This window comes from Perognathus longimembris, chromosome 11, assembly GCF_023159225.1.
Source record: "Perognathus longimembris pacificus isolate PPM17 chromosome 11, ASM2315922v1, whole genome shotgun sequence".
NCBI lineage: Eukaryota > Metazoa > Chordata > Mammalia > Rodentia > Heteromyidae > Perognathus > Perognathus longimembris.
The window spans coordinates 35,683,195-35,698,917 of NC_063171.1; the positions used below are offsets into that span (position 1 = coordinate 35,683,195).

Below are 15,723 nucleotides of genomic sequence, written 5' to 3' on the forward strand. Positions count from 1 at the left end.
CATAAATCAGGTAGTGAGTCTATTTCTTTTTGGATATTTTTTCTTAGTTTTATGTAAAATAATGTTCACCTAACATTACTTTTTGAGCATCTATCCATCTTTTAACAATCATATTTATTTAAAATACCACCATTTTGGCAGTTTTTTAATTTCTCTAATGATGTTAAAGAATAACAGAATGAAGAAAGGCAGCACAGATTTTTTTGAAAGCTAAGATTTAAAAGAAGGAACTTATCATAAGAAAAATGTGCTATGTGTAAGTCTCCAAATGCTAACATTTTTCTCAAGAACCCTAACACACCCATACAGGTCAGAAAATTTAAATAGGCATTTTCAGATTTTTCATTTATATAAAAATTACTCCCATTTTGGTATTTAGTATAAAGACATGTAAAAAAGCAAAATGTCTTCATGACAAAGACCATCTTTATTAGCTAATTCTGGTTTCGTGTAAATGTTCAAATAGCAGGTCCAATTCTGAAAATTAAGTAAATTTTCATTTCTAGAGATAAGACATAATCTGGACATACTACCTTTTCCAACACATGATACCTCCACATGTACTTGCTTCATTATAAACACCTACCATCTACCTATGTAGATTACTTCAAGACCTATCTCAAACATTTTTCTAAATACATAGATAAAACTGGGATTCCAACAGTAACTGGAAAAACCACATTTTAATCAGTATTTTACTAATAGTTTTTCCTTCACCTTGCAGAGAAAGATCCAGATATAGGTAGGTATAGCAATGTCCTTGAAAAAAGAGAGTAGGAAGTGTGGCTCATGGTGGAACACCAGCCTAGCAAGTGTGAGCCCTAAATTCAAACCCTGGTACAGGAATTTTTTTTAAAGAAACAATTTTCAAAATATAACCAGCTAGCCAGGTGCCAATGGCTCACACCTGTTATCCAGACTACTCAGAAGGCTGAGATCTGTTATGGTTCAAAGTCAGCCAACAAAGTCCATGACATTCTTTATCTCCAATTAACCACCAAAAAGCTACAAGTGGTACTGTAGCTCAAGTGGTAGAACACTAGCTTTATGGAAAAAAAGCTCAGGAACAGCAACCAGGCCCTGGAATTCAAACCTCAGGACCAGCACCAACACACACACACACACACACACACACACACACACACACGTTATATGTTATGAGGGGCAGATGAGGTAGTTCAGTGGTAAAATGTTTGTCTGGCATGCTCACAGCCATGAGGCTCAATTGTCTCCAACACCACACACACAAGAGTTTTTTAGTTAAAATAAATGAATCACAGAGAATATCTGGATTATAAAAGACTTTAATATCAAGTCAAACAAAACATGATCCAAAGCTTTGACTGCCATGTGAAGTGTTCTACCAACATTGTAATAAGCTAAATAAAGCATAGATTCCATTCCACATCAAGAGATTTTTGTCTTCTCACATTCCAAATGAAATGCTGGCCTAAAAACTAGATTGTCTGCCATGAATAATAAACAAATCAACAAGTTTCTTTCCAAGTCACCAAATGTCACAGTTCAAACTTTTCTTATTTGTGATCCCAAAACTGGCAGCGTTTTCATTTCATCCACTCTGTTCTTGTGTATTTGGAATGCAGGAGTTATCCATCTGCCGCATGAGCACTGTTCACCATACCAGTTGAAGGAACCCAATTTAGCACTGCATTTTGGGCAAAGAAGCTGAAATAAAGCAAAGGTGTTACTTCATCCATTCAGTTTCATTCAAAATAAACAGCTTTTTTATGAAACATTAAAAAAAAAAGGCTACATGGCTCCTATCTTCAAAGAATTTGTAATCTAAGCAGTGAGACAATGTACTGGAAATTTGCTGAAATATATCATAAACTACAACTACTACACAAGAGAGATTTTTGTACTCAGGAGGAACAAATAAACCCCAGTTTGAAGGGAAAAAGCTGAAGCTTAAGAGTCAGTTAAAGAAATCTTTATGAGTCAGGAGCTGGTAGCTCATGCCTGTAATCCTATCTATTCAGGAGGCTGAGATCTGAGGATCACAATTCAAAGCGAGCCTGGGCAGGAACATCCTTGAGACTCTTAACTCCAATGAACCACCAAAAACCCCAGTGTAGCTGTAGCTCAAGTGGTAGAGCCACTAGCCTTGAGTAAAAGGAACTCAGGCATAGTGCCCAGATCCTGAGTTCAAGCCCCAGGAAAAACAAACACCGCCCTCCACCCCCAGCAAAAAAAGCTTTATGAATGTGACATACGATCTCAAATCAAATCATCTCAGCTGAAGTATTTTTTTAATCAAATTAGAATTCTTATGTCCTATTACTAGTTGATAGTGATAGCATACAAATCAATACTCCAGAGAAACAGGAAAATTAAAAAACTATGTCAACAGCATTTTCTCTAGTGTAGCAATAGCATTATTTTTATGGCTAGCCTTTATACATGGTATGAAATAGGTAATCTTTACATTAAATCTTTTTTTTTTTTTTTTTTGGCCAGTCCTGGGCCTTGGACTCAGGGCCTGAGCACTGTCCCTGGCTTCCTTTTGCTCAAGGCTAGCACTCTGCCACTTGAGCCACAGCGCCACTCCTGGCCGTTTTCTGTATATGTGGTGCTGGGGAATCAAACCCAGGGCCTCATGTACACAAGGCAAGCTCTCTTGCCACTAGGCCATATCCCCAGCCCACTTTACATTAAATCTTGAGCTACAGAAATTCAGGGCAGGTATGATAGTTCAAACCTTAATCCTAGTGCTATTTGGGAGGCTGAGGCAGTAAGATTTGAATTCAAGGCTAGCTTCAACTACATACTGAGCTCAAGACTAGCCTGAGCTATAAGGCCCTACCACACAGAAACAATTAACAACAAAACTAACACATTCGATTACATGTCTTAAATGTATTATGACAAGATACACCAATAATTTGAAACTGGATTAAAAATCTACAGATGATGATTAGATGAAGAAGGACTACAATATATAGAGAACTTGTACAAATCAATAAGAGAAAAAAAAACAAAGAAAATTGGGCAAAGGATACAAAAACAATATACAAAGATTAACATTTTATCACCCCACAGTCTGGTAAGATGTTTACCGGTTTTCTAATTCTATCGTACCAAGGGTATGGGGAAAGAAGTAAATGCATTTGTTTAGTGAACACAAATTTGTAAGAACATTTTGAATGTCTACCTGGAAGTGACAGTGTCTTCAAGCCATGAATTTTATTTCTAAGTACATTTTCTATAGAAAATTTAAAGTGTATAAAAAGCATACAAGCCAGGCAGCAGTGGGTCATAGCTCTAATCCTAGCTACTCAGGAGTCTGAGATACAGAGAATTGAGACTCAAAGCCAGCCCAGACAGAAAAGCCCTTGAGACTCTATCTCTAAAATAACCAAAAATTAAGGTGAACTGGAGGTATAGCTCAAATAGTAGAGCACCAGCTAATAAGCAAGCAGAGCAAATACAAGGCCATGATGCAACCCTGGTACTCAAAGGTTAGAAAAAAATAGTAAATAAAATAATAAACACAGCTGGGCAAAGCACAAGAGGCATAAAATAATAAACACAGCTTGGCAAAGCACAAGGGCCAAAGCACTAACCTACCAAGTACCTTCACTGTCAGCTTTTTGCTAGTTAATTGGAGGTAAGCAGTAAGTCTCAAAGAGTTTTCTGCCCAGATTGGCTTCAAATCTCCATCTTCAGGTCTCATACTCCTGAGTAATATTATAGACATAAGCCACCAATGCCTAGTGAATTAGCTGGTCTTTAAAAAAATACTTTTAGCTGGGCGGTGGTGACTCACACCTATAATCTTAGCTACTCAGGAGACTGAGATCTGAGGATCATGGTTCGAAGCCAGCCTGGGGCAGGAAAGTCCATGAGCCTCTTATCTCCAATAAAATACTCGGAAAAAGCCCAAAGTACTGCTGTAGCACAGAGAGGAACAGGGACAGTACCCAAGCCCTGAGTTCAAGCCTCAGGACCAGCAAAAAAATCTACTTTACTTGGGGGATAGGAGCAGAGTTCCGTGGTGGACTGGATGCTTACTTAGTGTGGGCAAAGCCCTAGGTTCCATCCCCAACATCCAAAAGTGAAAGCTTTTTTTTTGCAGTCCTGGGCCTTGGACTCAGGGCCTGAGCACTATCCCTGGCTTCTTTTTGCTCAAGGCTAGCTAGCACTCTGCCACTTGGGTCACAGCGCCACTTCTGGCTTTTTCTGTTTATGTGGTGCTGAGAAATTGAACCTAGGGCTTCATGCATGCTAGGCAAGCACTCTACCACTAAACCACATTCCCAGTCCCCCAAATTTTATTTGTTGTGACCTAACCTGTACTGGAAAAGAATAATTTTCAGAAAGAAAGGAGTTAAAATGCACTAAACTACTGTTGAAATTGTTTCAAAATGCAAAAAAAGAACTAAATATACATGATACAATGTAATTCTAGAAAATAAAATATGCTCTCACCTGTCCATCTAATACTCCCAACAAAGTAGATTCCATCCACTGTACAGGTTCAATGAAATAAGATGTACACTGAGCCTGACTCCCTGTGGTAAGCACGAAAGATGGTGTCATTCTCTTATGGGCAAAGGCTATAGGTCCACTTCCTTCATTATGATCCAGAATACTTGAACTTCGAAATAAAGATCGCCTACAACCCCCAAACAAATAAAAACACTTAAAACTTCCAAACAAGATTTTTTAAACATGAAATCTGCATTTTTTTCTTAAGAGACAAAATAATGATTACTTTTTTTTTTCTTTGTACTGTTCTTGGAGCTTGAGCTGGGCCTCAGCACTGTCTCTGAGCTTTTTCCACTCAAGGCACTCTGCCTCTTGAGTCACAGCTCCACTTCTGGCCTTTTGGCAGTTAGTTAGGGATAAATCTCATGGACTCTCCAGCCCAAGCTGGCATCAGAATTGCAATCCTCAGATCTCAGCCTCCTGAGTAAGTAGGATTATGGGAATGAGCCAACCATGCCTAGCTACTTTTACTATTATTGGGGGGGGGGGGGGGGGACTGTAATGGGACTTTGACTCAGGGCCTGGGTGCTGACCTTGAGCCACTTTTTTGCTCAAAGCTAGCGCTCTACCACTTTAAGCCACAGCTCCACTTTCAGTTTTCTGGTGGTTAATTGGAGATAAAAGTCATACACCCTGGGCTGGGTTCAAACCACAATCCTCAGAGCTCAACCTCCTGAGTAGCTAGGATTACTAGCATGAGCCACCAGTACCCAGCTACTTTTACTTTAAGAAGTTGAACTGTCTCAAATACAAATTTTATTTTGAAATTTCTATAGTATTCAATTTAATTCTTCCTACAAAAATAAGAAAAAAAAACTTGAAGTGCTTTTCAGCTACTGAAACAAGTTCTTCAAAGGAAATAAATATTTTACCTGCACTTTCTACATTTATAGAGAACTTCATCTTTTAATCCTTGTGAAATGGTGGTTGGGTCAACAGCAAAAAGTTCTTGAGGTAAATTCTGCAATTCTACAAGACATAATCAAAATGTATCCATTTGCCAGAACCAGCATTCTGCATTTTCAGACAAAATTCAAATGCCAAACTGAGGTAACAAATGCTAAACTCAGAAATTAAGAAGCAAACAAAAAGACTGTGTTGGAAAATGAAGATGAAGTAGGAAAATAATAATAACTCCTGAGTTCTAGGCCAGACTGCCTAAATTCAAATCCCAGCCTTGCCTTTTATAATGCATATGACATTAAATAAGTTATTTCTGCCTAAACCAGTAAAAAACAGTACCAACAAAACAACAACAACGATAGACCTGTCTCACAAGATTGCTGGAAAAGTGAGATGACATATTTAGTATCCAAGTAAATGATATCTAAAAAGAGAATGCTCTAGGGAGTGGAAAGCATGATGGAAGGGGTGACTGTGGTCAGGAAGGGCTGGATACATAAATGAATATTAAATTGTACAACAAATGATATTAAATTGTACAACCATTGGAAGGTTAAAAAATTAGTTATCTGGGCTGGGAATATGGCCTGGTGGTAAGAGTGCTTGCCTCCCATACATGAAGTCCTGGGTTCAATTCCCCAGCACCACATATATACAAAATGGCCAGAAGTGGCACTGTGGCTCAAGTGGCAGAGGTAGTAGAGTGCTAGCCTTGAGCAAAAAGAAGCCAGGGACAGTGCTCAGGCCCTGAGACCAAGCCCCAGGACTGGCCAAAAAAAAAAAATAGTTATCTAAAAAAAGAATCCAATATATACCAGCAATTATTATTACTTACCTGGATACTTCTCTGTAACCTTTTGTAAACGATATTGCTTATAAATTGCACTAGAGGTATCCACTTCATATCCCATAGCCTGGTATAATTTCAGCTGCCACTCAAACCCCTCATTCATCCTGCAATAACAAACAAATATAAAGGTTAAGTTTCTCTTTTTTTTTTTTTCATGCCAGCCCTGTGGTTTATTCAGGGCCTCAACGCTGTTCCAAAGCATTTTTGCTCAAGGCTAGTGCTCTATCTCTTGAACCACCGCCCCATTTATTGCTTTTTGATGGTTAACTGCAATTAGAATCTCATGGACTTTCCTGCCAGGGCTGGCTTCAAACCACCATCCTCAGATCTCAACCTTCTAAATAGCTAGGATTACTGGCATCAGCCATCAATGTTCACTAAATTTCTTAAAACCACATTACAAAAGATGGGTTTACTAGAACAGAGTACTCACTTAGCTTCTGGTTTAATAGTCTGGAGGTTTTCATAGGCTTTTTCAAAGGTAAGTTGGTCAGTCTTCATCATAAACGCAGTCATGACAGCTACACTTCGACTGACTCCTGCATGACTGAAAAACAGACCTTCAAAATAAAATAGCAAATAGCAATAATTAAAATAAAAGACAAAATCCAGCCCTTGATTTATGGTAAAGCTCAGGCCTACTCCATCTCTACGTTCTACTCCAATAAATCCATTGCATCTGAAATACCACCAATGTACACAAGAATTATTCCTTTTATTTCCTTATTTCTTTTCAATTCTGAACAATGTGAATGTATGACCTGCTCAAAAATAATCACTGTAAATTCACACACGATATTCTTTGGAGGCAAACACAAAGGCACAATACTTAGATGTATCTGATCTGATCTGATATGTATCTGATATGAAATAATTTTTAAGGAATAAACGCCAGGAAATGGAAACGAGGTCATTTTCTTTGTTGCTGTTTTTGTTTTCTTTCATTTACCTGTCTTTTACCTTTATAATAACAAAAAATGCATGAAAAAAATCATTTCTCTGTCTTCTAGTCTATGTCTTCTTTCAGAAAAGCATATATATGCTTATTTTTTTCTGAAAGTAGAGCTATGAAAAGACAATTTAGTCTAGCAAATCAGATAATCTTGATTTTGAAAAACCTCAAAAATTCTGAAGGATATGAAATTGTCCAGGTGTTACTTAACTAGCAAGTGCAGAATACTGAACCCTTTCATAAAAGGAAAAAATAATACTGGAATGGTTTAAATATAACTATTTGGCCCCCCCAAAAAAATCATTTTTAAAATATTTAAATTTTGGTAATGGCTCCAGCAGACAATCATTGGAGTGTCTCTATAGACCCTTTAGAATGAAGAGACTTTGGTGAACTCGTGTGTGTGTGTGTGTGTGTGTGTGTGTGTGTGTATGTTAGTCCTGGGGATTGAACTCAAGCCCTGGATGTTATCCCTAAACTCAAGCCTTGCACTCTACCTACCACTTAAGCCACACGTCCACTTCAGGCTTCGTCCCCTCTCCCCCCCTGCCCTCCCCCCCGCCCCACGCCCAGGGGTTAACTGCAGATAGGAAGGAGTCTCGAACTTCTTGGCTACCATCTGTGATCCTCAAGATCTCAGCCGCCAGGGTAGCTAGGATTACAAGTGTGTGTTTTAGTAAATTTTTAAAGAAAAATCGGTTGCTACAGTAGAGTCAAAGCATGAGTCAGGGTTGCGTCTCCAGACCCCTGGTCTCTGAGACACAAGCGGGTCCCGAGTTGGGCCGGCCCCCCTGCCTGCTCCCTGAGGCCTCGGCTGCAGGGGGTGAACCGGGGCAGGCCGGGGGGAGACAGGATGACCACTCACCAGTGCACCAACACCGCACGGCCCTCGGCGCGAGCCTGGCCGATGAAGGCCACGCACCGATCCAGGTGGCTGAGCAGGTCGGTCTCAGGCTTATCCAGCGCCGGTACGAAGAGGCGGCGGAAACCCTCGAACCCAGCCCCCGCTGGGAAACCGGGCTCCGCGTCCACGGTCAGCACGGCGGTGATGCCGGCCTCCCGCAGGCGACCGGGCTCCGCGACGGCCGCTGCCCCGCCCAGATACAGCCCGGGCCGCACCTGGAGCATTGGCCCAGCGCAGTCGGCCCCGCTGGTGCCCGGGGTCCCACGCTCGAAGCCATCACCTGGTCCCGGAGCCTCCAACATGGCAGTGCAGAAGACCAGGAGGCTGCGAGCTTCTACTACCGAGTGGAAGTGGGCTAGAGCATCCCTCTCTGGGCCCCGCCCACCTCCTCTCGGCGACTCAGCAGCGCCACGGGAGCACCAAGTGGACAATGGGAATAATGACAGTGCTGACAAAGGTGGCACCTAAGCCACATTGGAGCCACTTCAACACACACACACACACACACACACACACACACACACACACACACACACACACACGGCGTTTAGTGTCAACAAGACTTTTCAGTGGCCAGGCTCAAGTGGTAAAGCACTAACCTTAAGCAAAAGAGAAGCTCAGGAACAGCACCCAGGCCCTGAGTTGAAGCTCCCAAGACCCCCACAAGTTTCAGGGAAAGGCCTCAGGAACAACTGAATTCAAATTTGAAATGAGGTTCCCACCAAGTCAGTGGCATTATTCCATGGATCTGAAGTAGAACTTCTTCAGTGCTTACATTTGAATATTTCCTCTTTTGACCACCCAGCTTTTCATTAGGGCTTGAATTTAGGACCTGGGCGCTCTCCCTGAGCTCAAGGCTAGCATTCTACCACTTTGAGCCACGGTTTCACTTCCGGTTTTCTGGTGGTTAATTGGAGATAAGAGTCTCACGGACTTTGATCTGACTTTGATCTGACCAGGCTGGCTTTGAACCGTGACCCTAAAATCTCAGCCTCCTGAGTAGCTACAATTACAGACATGAGCCACTAGCACCTGACTATTGGGACTTATTTTGAAAGTGTTAATCCCTATTGAATGTCAATGTCCTCCAGCCAAAGATCACCTGAATTCTGACCTGTACTAAAACGGGCTAGTTTTATTTCTCAACCCTGAAAACAAAGGAGAATTTCAGGGCATCACAATAAGACTTGTTAGGAGGATCGGGCTTTCTTACTAGGTGGCTGTTTTGAACAGTATTTAGGGAAGCTTGCCATTGCTTTAGGATGGATGCAGTCAAGAAGTGAGGGGAGGTTAATTCTATAAATGAATAGGGTATCTTTTTTGTCAGCACTAAGATTTGAACTCAGAACTTGAGCTTGCTAGCCAGGCATTCTACCACTTGAACCCTGCCTCCAGTCCAAAAGTATCTTAATAAAGCTTATCTATTGGAAGAGAAAGATAGAGAAATACTAAATCTGTAATTGGTAAGAAGTAATAGCTGGGCACTGGTGGCTCAGACATGTAACCGTAGCTACTCAGGAAGCTGAGCTCAGGATCACAGATGGTAGTTTGAAGCCAGCCTGGTAGAAAAATCCCCAGACTATTATTTCCAAAAAAACAGCAAAAATCTGGAAGTAGAAGTGTGAGTCAAGTATATATCTTAAGTAAAAAAGCTAAGCAAGAGCTAGAGGCCCTGAAATCAAACCCTAGTGTTGGCACCAAAATACATACATAATGCATACACACATACATACATATATAAAAACATAAACATAAATCAGTTAAAAGATTAGCTCTGAAGACTCTGGTTTCTCAAGCCTGTGGTCTCAGCAACTGGCCCTGGGCCATCTCCTTGGGCTGTACTATATCAGTTTGACTATGGGATAAAGGCAGATGTTATGTGCCAGAAGGCCTAGGCCATGTTGTATTAGTTTGACCTCAGAGTGAGTGAACACTGGGCAGTTAAGGGTAGTTACACATGTCCATCTGACTAGCTCCCAATAAACAGTATAGACACCAAGGCTTAGGGAGGCTTCTTTTTGAGCAATATTTCACATGTCACACATTGTTGCTGGGAGAATTACACACACTCCTATATGACTCTTCTGGAAGGACTCATGTAAAAGCATGTACTTGCTTTCTCCTCAACTTCACCAATGTGCCTTTTCCCCTTGGCAGATTTTAAATCTGAGTCATTTTGTTGTAATTAACCATAACTTTGTATAACTGTTCTTCTGAGTTCAGTGACTCCTAGTGAATCTGTGAACCTGAGGAAGCCTAAGGATGGTCCTGGTGATCATCAATTAAGCTTTTGTGAAAACTAAAACACCACAATCACTAGTAATAGATTGATTGAAAGAGTAGTTTTATCCATCCAATGATTTTTAGGCAACCATACATGATCTTTCTTTAAAAAAAAATAAATAGGCTCACACCTGCAACCATAGCTAGTCAGGAAGCTGAGTTCTAAGGATCATGGTTCCAAGCTAGCCCAGGCAGAAAATTCTACAACTCTTATCTCCAATTAACCACCAAGAAGCCAGAAGTGGAGCTGTAGCTCAAGTGGTAGGAAAAAAAAAAAAAAGAAAGAAAGAAAAGCTCAGGCTTGTGCCCAGACCCTAAGTTCAAACCCCAGAACTGGCACAATAAAAAAAAAAAAATCTGGATCCATTTATTCTAATGAATACATATATGCACATTAAATGAAAATATTGAGATTTACATAAAACTGTTAATAGTGATTATTTCTGTGAGCTGGTATGGGCCATGTTTATATGATAGACATGATACACCTCTTTCTTTTATTTGTACCAGTGATGGGACTTAACATCAAGGTCTTGGCTTTTTTGCTCATAGTTTGAGCTCTACCACTTGAATCATGCCTCCAGTTCCAGCTTTTTGCTTAGTTAATTGTTGATGAGAGTTTCTCTGATTTATCTGCCCCCAGCTCACTTTGAACCTTGATCCTCAGATCTGTCTCTTAAGTAGCTAGGATTACAGACAGGCGTGAGGTATAGGTGCCTGGTTGAGCTTACTTTCTTCAATTCCATAAAGTGATTGTAATGTTTCAAGGATAGGGAAAGGAGACATCATCTAGATGATTGTTGAACACTCCCAGAATGTGGCTAAATATTAGCAGGCATCAATTCCTTATCTAAAGAAAATTAAACACTGGTTGATTTGTGCTTTTGACCACTAGATGGAGCCATTTGCTGTTTTAAAACTATATCTCCCCACTGCCACCGGACCCCACATAGCTTGGGAATTAGGGAAAATGAAAATATGGCAGCCTGCAAGAATAGCAAACTGTAGGCTTGAGGAAGAATGTGATGTTATTAAAGTGGGATCTTCACAGCTTCATGTCAATAAATTATCAAGTATGCTTTGAGTTTATGTAATACAACTGGCCGCATGATTATATCCATCATTCAGCTTTCTTGAGACAAGATAGATAGATAAATGAGGAGACAGAGCTCAAAGTCAGGACCTCTCACTCAACTTTCTAGCTTTATTGTGCATGGTTGGGATTTGTTGGTTAATTGGAGATTAAGTTTTTATGACTTTTCTGCACAGGCTGACACTGAGCCTTGACACTACAGATCTCCTAGCTATGACCATTCTGACTTGGAAATTAAGTTAATTTAAAAGGGCCAGAATCAGAAGGTAAAGACAAGAATGAAACTGAAAATGCAGGTCAGCTCCCTCCGCTTATATCTCCTTTTTAAAGTTAAATTAAAAGATTAGGAGATGTCAGAGGTCATATCTGTAATCCTAGCAACTAAGTAAATAATAAAATGGGATGCCCTCAAGAATGAGTAGACTGGCAAAAGGAAGTACTGAAAGTGACTTCCATTTGAGTGGATCTAATACATCTTTCCTTCCCAAAATTATTGTCTAAGAAATCAGAGCTATTAGCTGATGATGACCACCATATTCTCACAATTCAGAAAGTGTAAGAGCTACAGACAATCTGCCACCTTGAGTCTTTAATTCCCATATCCTGCCTGGGGAGCAGGATGTTTCTTTCTGTTTCTGTTTCTCCTTACTGGAACCCTGTCATGCTAAAATATATTTTTTCTAAAGCCGTCACCTTATGAGACTCTCTTTTTTATGAAACACCCTGAAATGCCTTTTATGAGTAGATCTCAAGACCTGTGAGTTTGCATAAAAATTGGGAAGCTAAGGGAAGCCTTTATCATTCTACCATGGCATTCTCACTCTTTGGGTGTTTCTTAGCCTTGGGTTTATTTGTTCACATGTGTGACTTATGATGATCATCTTTAGGAATATTTTCCATAAAGCCAGGTGCCAGTGGCTCATACCTGTAATCCTAGCTACTCAGGAGGGTAAGATCTGAGGATCAAGGTTCTATGCCATTCCAGACAGAAAAGTCCATAAGACTCTTATTGCCAATCAACCACTCAAAAATCATAAGTGGAGCTGTGGCCCAAAGTGGTAAAGCATTAGCCCTGAGCAAAAGAGCTCAGGGACAGCACCCAGGCCCTGAGCTCAAAGCTCATGACTGAGTTTTTAAAAAGAGAGGGAAAGAAATCACTTACCTTAAGTGTACATCTCTGCTGAGTAATGGACAGGGAAATTTCCCTTTATGTCCCTTCACCTCTCTGTCATGCTCCAAAAAGAAGTTCCTTGTTCTATTTCTATCATTGTTAGCACTCAATATGGTATCAGTAAATAAGTATTGATTTTTGCAGTTATGTTCTTATTAGCATGTAAGATGTAGGACAATTATATTAGATATACATGGTATGAACTTTGAGGTTCCACAATAACAATGATGAACAAAAATATAAATAGGTAATAGAAACACAACTATTGTTTGCTCCTTGTTGTGAGTAGAAGGTGGGTACCTAGAAAGTGAGGAGTTCAGATTTAGCACTGTTCTTCAAGAGGCATGATCTAAAGTCAGAAAAAAAAAATCCCAGGCTGCATCTAACCATGCCGGGTCCAGTTGAGATCACATGTTCTTAGTCATTTGATTTCTCTAAGTCTCAGTTCCTTCATTTACAAAATAAGAATAACTCCATTGCAAGATTGTAGTAAGAATTAACTTATCAACACATCTTGTTAGGGGAGAAAGAAACCCCACACTATTCCATAGCAGCAGAGGGAATTCAGAAAGGATGTGGAGCAAGAATGGCTGGCACCAAGATGCAGGAGAAGCTGGAAGAAATGACTAATGATGTGGATAAATTGATAAAAGGATGAATCACATCGTGCAACCAGTCCACAAAACAAACAAAAAACTTGGTGGCCATGAAAATTAAGAATGAGGGATCTTAACCATCTATCTTACTATAATCGCATCTCCAATTTCACTTAGTCATTTAAGGTCAGTATCTTTGAGAAGTTGTATCATCCTTCCTAGAAAGGCACTTACTGTCAAGATTCTGTGGAAATAATTACTTCCACAGAACCTAGAGACAAGAGATAACTGTTCAGAGTAGAAGCACCGCATTGTGCAGTGATATCTCTCCTTGCCTTAACTCATGACATTCCCAACCACCATCCAGTAGTTGCAAAGTCATCACATCTAGCTGTTGTCCTTCTGAGAAATTCTGGAGCAGGAACTGGTTCGTGATACTTAGGTCATGCTCTCAGTTCCTTTTCTGGCTCAAAGAGAAACTGGTAAACAGAAAATCAGATGAGTGGGACACGAGAGGCTACAGCTATTCTGTTCTGTTCTGTGTCTAGATTTGCTGTGTTGCATTTTGCAGAGCTCCTCTCTTCCTCAAGCAAACAAAATGCAGAAAGCAGCACAGGCTTCCTGACCCAATATCTCAACCCTTGGAGCTTCTTTTGCATTCCAATTGTTAGCAAATTGGGGACATTTTAGCATAAAAGATGATCATGAGACTAACTCAAATGTGATATACAGACAAGGCCTTATTGGAACACCAGCTTGAACTAAAGAAAGTCAGCCCTGATCAAGAGAGAGGTCAGAATGTGGTCTGAGTGAAGAAAGACAAGCTTCTATTGGTTTGTTGGAGTGGGTGAAAGACTACTAATTTTATTGGCTATGGGCTTGGTCTCAAAAGATGTTTTGATTTTTATGCAAGAAAGACATGGCTCAGTTGAGTAATCTACTTGTCCCAGGCTCTTGTGGCCCCTCTCTTTACTCTTTCCATGACCATAGTAGCTGGTAGGCATTTTTACCTTGGAAGGAAAAGGAGAGATTCTAGAAAAATCTATGTCAAGTTAACCCTAGATTATAGTTTTATTCTCAATGATCAGCATGAAGAATTGAGTAGATATTGCTTCAAAGGTTATACTAACAAGGGGGACAGGCACAATATTAAGATGGAGATGTCATGCCTTTTGGTCTTACTCTAGTCACCCACCAGACATCCACAGGCCCAGGTGAAAAGTCAGTTATCTAAAGGTCCTCCCAGCAGCTGTTATCATAACCCACAAGTCAGAGGTATTGTCTGCATCAACACTAATAGTATATTAACCAGGTATGACCTCCAAAATTCAGCTACACTGGCTATATCAGCCCACACAGTGTGTGCTCAAAGCTGCAGTTCCTATCAAAGGAAGAAGCTTCTATGTGTCCCTCATAGGTCTCCACAGCCCTCCACAGCTTTCCAAAAGAGGACCTTACTAGGGCTCCAGGACTAAGCCCCATGTACTTCTGAATTTGTAAGATAATGCTCTAGAACATAGATGAACACAGGAATGGCTCGTGTAAAGAAGCAGTGTCGACTAGGCACCAGCATCAGCTTACCAGGAAGTCCTGCCCTATAGCTTTTTGTTTGGGGGTTTTATTTGTCAGGGTTAGTAGACAAGACAGCATGGAAGAATATTCATACATTTCTCTAGAGTGCTCCTGGGGCTATTTCCCTGGGCTTTTGGACAGTTATCTTTGTGGACAAGAAAGAAAATTATGAGCTGAATATTAGGAAAATAAAAGGGTTGGTAATTTATTCAAAAATTGCACCCAAAGGTGTAACATGGATCAATGGTGATCAAGAAGCCTTTTCTAGTTAACAGAGCCCTAAATTCTTTTTCTTTTATGCTTTCCTTTTTTTTTTCTTATGTATGCAGGTACTGGGGCTTGAACTCAGAGCTTTGGGGTCCTTACTTGCTTTTTTCAGTAAAACTGGTTCTCTATCACTTGAGCCACACCTCCACTTCTGGCTTTTTGTGGCTAATTGTAGAAAAGGGTCTCTCAGATTTCTCTACTAGGGCTGGCTTTGAGCCATGATCCTCAGATCTCGGCCTTCTGAGTAGATAGGCCTGAGTCACTAGCACTTGGCTCCTCAATTTCTTTTCTTTCTCTTTCATTGAAGTGTGTGTGTGTGTGTGTGTGTGTGTGTGTGGCGCACGCACGCCAGTTCTGGAGCTTGAACTCAAGCACTGTCTCTGAGCTTTTCTGCCCACAAGTAGGGCTCTACCACTTGAGCCACAGCTCCACTTCCAGCTTTTTGGTGTTTAATTGGAGATAGGAGTCTCACAGACCTTACTTCCCAGGCTGGCTTCAAACCATGGTCCTCGTATCTCGGCCTTTGAACAGCTAGAATTACAGGTGAGAGCCACTAGTGCACAGTGAACTTTTTCCTTTTGAGTGTTTTGGATTAGAACAGTAAGATAAGCTTATCTATTTTG

At 40.6% G+C, this 15,723-nt stretch overlaps 1 protein-coding gene across 4 annotated transcripts; it reads right to left on the bottom strand.

Annotated features, from left to right (window-relative positions):
• Nucleotides 1–1,286: 1,286 nt before the first annotated feature.
• On the bottom strand, nt 1,287–8,444 carry Dusp12 (dual specificity phosphatase 12). Of its 4 annotated transcripts, none has more exons than XM_048357732.1 (6): nt 8,080–8,444; nt 6,696–6,809; nt 6,248–6,366; nt 5,382–5,478; nt 4,450–4,636; nt 1,287–1,686 (listed from the first exon to the last, which is right to left on the bottom strand). In XM_048357732.1, exons 1-6 carry the CDS (start codon nt 8,418–8,420, stop codon nt 1,525–1,527), a joined length of 1,020 nt encoding a protein of 339 aa, XP_048213689.1. In that variant the 5' UTR covers nt 8,421–8,444; the 3' UTR covers nt 1,287–1,524. The 4 variants fall into 4 exon arrangements, with proteins under 4 accessions (XP_048213689.1, XP_048213691.1, XP_048213690.1 ...); XM_048357734.1 differs by having other exon boundaries at nt 6,696–6,822; nt 8,334–8,370; XM_048357733.1 differs by having other exon boundaries at nt 6,696–6,822; nt 8,080–8,207.
• Between the last annotated feature and the right edge of the window lie 7,279 nt (nt 8,445–15,723).

Excerpts from the sequence above, each read along its gene's own strand:
- Dusp12 (XM_048357732.1), bottom strand. The coding sequence starts at position 8,420 with ATGTTGGAGGCTCCGGGACCAGGTGATGGCTTCGAGCGTGGGACCCCG. Across the intron at positions 5,479-6,247 it reads GGTTACAGAGAAGTATCCAG|AATTGCAGAATTTACCTCAA; the intron begins GTAAGTAATAAT and ends TATGTCTTGTAG. Across the intron at positions 4,637-5,381 it reads TATAAATGTAGAAAGTGCAG|GCGATCTTTATTTCGAAGTT; the intron begins GTAAAATATTTA and ends TGGGGGTTGTAG.